Source organism: Emydura macquarii, unplaced genomic scaffold (assembly GCF_026122565.2).
Source record: "Emydura macquarii macquarii isolate MOO-44397 ecotype Brisbane River unplaced genomic scaffold, CSIRO-AGI_Emac_v2 contig_1965, whole genome shotgun sequence".
NCBI classification, from domain to species: domain Eukaryota; kingdom Metazoa; phylum Chordata; order Testudines; family Chelidae; genus Emydura; species Emydura macquarii.
In genome coordinates, this window is record NW_027132102.1 from 1 (window position 1) to 3374 (window position 3374).

Consider the following 3374-nt stretch of genomic DNA (forward strand, 5'->3'; position numbering starts at 1 on the left):
GATTTGAGGGAAAGGGATTTAGTCACTTCTCTGTTGGAGGGGAAGGGGCTGGGGGATCAAGTGGGATAGAGGTGAGCCCTGTGACACCTTGAATCGTGGGGAACCTCAGCGACTGTTTTACTGAGAGGTACCAAGGGCGTTGGGCACCTAGAACCTTCACAGGCCTTTGTCTCCGTCCGTCTGACGTGTGACTTCGTGCGACTGGGTCACGGGGTGGGTTCCCTGAGGAATCTGGCCCCGAGTCTCCATACCCATTAGGCGGATACCTCGCCGCTGAAATTTTGCCCCCTAGGGAAAGGGGAAACGTCTGGTTTCACCTGGGTAAAACGGGAAGGCCAGGGAGCAGAGGCCCCAGGCTGTGACGTGTCAGCCTGAAGTAATTCAAGGGTTGGCCCTCGCTTGGTCCATGACTAGACTGAGACTTTCACCAAGAAGGCAAAACCTCCCTGGAGGTGTTTGGAAGGATCTCCGTGTGGAAGAGAGGTGAATCCTGGCAAGCTTCGCGCATGAGTGGGCCGTGTATTGTTTCGGAGTGTGTAGTCTCTGCAATGCTTTGGTGCTACATAACGTGTGTTGCTTTGTAAAGGCTCGCTGCCCACTGGTAGATGTAGCCATAGCCCCGGGGAGATGATACAACGCCTGCCATTCTGTCCAAGTCAAACCCCGAGGATGTCCCCAGTCCCTTGCAAGGAAACGGCAACACTAATCCTCTCCTGGGGAAGGAGAAGCACACAGGTGTCTGACGTGGGCGATGCCCGTGAAGTGACCCTGATACACCTCGGCTGAGGGGCTGACTGGCTGTGTTCCTCGCCCCCTGAAAAACCAGCAGGGATCAGATCGGCCACGCGGTGGGGTTTTTGTTCAGCTCCGCTGGGGGTGTCAGTCACGGTGTCACTCAAGGCACAGTAGTAGACAGCGGAGTCGCCGGCTTCGCTGGAGTTCTTCTTGAGATGGAAGGAGATTGGGTTTCTCTCGTGTTTGGCAGAAAAACCTCTCCTGCGCTTTCTCTCCTCCTCCTCCTCGGATGCTTCATACTCTGCCAGCAAGAGGCGAGGGGCTTCGTGTGGATACTGCACGTACCAGAAGGGCGCCGGAGACCCCGACGTGGTATAGGTGCAGTTCAGAAGCACTGGTTTTCCTTCAGGGACCGTAATGGTGCCTTCAGTTTGTGTCACCGAGTTTGCGTAGGTCTGTTCTGCGAATGGGGAGGAAGATTGTTGATTTGTGGACAGGACTTTGCTAGGGTCTGACAGGAGTTACAGACTCAGAGCTCAGTTCCCAGACAGCTTGGCCCCATTTCCCCTAGAATACAATTATAATAGAATGCAGCGTGACGTATCTCGTAATAGAATCTCTCTCCATCGAACCTCATTGAGGAAATTGCTCATTCTGGTCCCAACTTTCCTTAGATCATTAAAACTTTGATGTCCCCTCATGCTGCTGTTGACATCTACTTAGATCAGAAGTAAAAAGCCTTCAACCTGGGGATCAATGGAGAGCTATTAAACCTAAGGAAGTAATCCTAAACCCTTTTCGGTTTTCAAGGTTAAGTGAGAAAATAGATACTGAATCTTTTTCTCCTATATCATCCCACATCTGGCGACCCAGAGGTGTGTAGAACGGAACAGAATGTCTTCATCGCAGCACGAAAGGGGTTGTATAACCTGGCCAACAATGGAATATTTCAAACTGCCAAAAGTTATACTCACTTAGACCGAAGTTGATCACAACCAAAAGGGAGAGAGACAAACGCATGATCCTTTCAATAATTGGGGAGATTAATAATCCTGCAGATATTCCCCTCTCACAGCCACAGCGGTGTCCTTCTCTCTTCCTGATGCGTAGAAAGGCAGAGAGAATTCTGCTTTGGAGGTGATGCCTTTGAAATGGTAAATGTTTTGCTTTTGCAGTGGTTTAGCAGCTGTGCGAGCCCGTCTGGTTCTGTCTCTCTCCTGTCTGCAGGTGCCCTTGAATTCGTTCTGACAATAGGTGAGAAGAAAAAAAGGCGTTGACTCTTAACGGAGATTGCAGAGTTCGTGAAAGCACAGGTTGTGACACACACGTTGCGTCACAGATTAATGGTGTAGGTTTTACAGCGCCCCCTTGTGTGCTAATCTGTTAATCAGTGGAGAATATTTCCTAGATTTGCTAGAAAATGTCGCCCTATCTGGCAGATGAGCAGAGGGGGCTTTTTAGGATTGCTGTTAGCTAAATTTTTGGGGTGAAACTTTAATATTTGCAGTGTTTACGGGATATAAACGACATGTTCCAGGGTATACACGAAGCTCTAGCTCAGTGGGGTAGATAGAAGGATTTTTCCCCCCAAGGGCAGGTTATCCCATATCCACCCAATGCAGGGTTCCTTGTACTTTCCTTTGAAGCACCTCGGACTGCCTACAGTTGGAGACAGAATACTGCCCTAGATGGAGCCTGACCCACTATGATCCTGCATTTCCTGGCTTCTTTTTAGTGGCTGCTCACAGGTTTTAGTGCTAAACTCTAATGCTAACCCTAATATTAACTCTGAACCTTTATCCTGAACCCGAACTCCCACATCATCATAACCTACTCCCTTACCCCATCTCTAATCATAAACCTAAATGCAACCCTAACCTTCACCCCCAACAGGTCACCCACTTTAACCCTCGCCACTAACCACCATGCAAAACTCCTAGTCCTAATCCTAAATATTAACTCTAAACTCCAGCCCTAATAATAAATTTAACTCTGGCCTTAACCATCATCTGAATCCTACCATAACTCTAGGGAGGGTGTTAATGTGTTATCCATTACTCCTAATCCTACACCCTAATTTACCACTACAATTTATCTAATCCTAAACATAATAAAATGGTAACCCCCAAATATAATCCTATAAGGAAGGCCAGGCTGGATCAGACCAATGGTCCATCTAGCCCAAAATCCTGTCCTCCATCAGGGGCAATGCCTGGTGCTTCCGAGGGAATGCACAGAACAGGTAATCCTCAAGTGATCCATTCCTAACCTAATGCCAACACTGAGCCCCTAACACTAATCCTACAACCTAAATTTAAACATTAACCCCAAAAATAGGCCTATCCCCAATTTCCTCTAGTGTCTAACCAGGCCTCAACCCTAAAGCATTTATCCTAATCTTAACGTAACCGCCAGATAGTCCAAACTCGAATTCTAATCCCTAACTCTTAACCACAGCCCTATATCGAACCAGTTGCCTTACACATCATAACCCTAACCTGTCACCCAACCCCTAACCTAGACCAGAGTGAAGAATGGGGATTAGCACATGAGAGATACGGAGGGTTTTAAAGAACAGGGCTGTGTATTCTCTGTATCTGGGGAGGAACGTGGCTAATACACTTCGAGTTAGTGAGACT

General features: G+C 48.1%; 1 gene segment (V, D, J or C); it reads right to left on the reverse strand.

Moving 5' to 3' along the window:
- Window positions 1-777: 777 nt before the first annotated feature.
- On the reverse strand, window positions 778-1195 carry LOC137159877 (T cell receptor alpha variable 9-2-like; the record flags this gene model as incomplete). The annotated part of the segment is given in 1 exon segment: window positions 778-1195. A coding segment is annotated over 1 exon segment (418 nt), but the record flags the coding sequence as incomplete, so codon positions are not given.
- Window positions 1196-3374: the final 2179 nt, after the last annotated feature.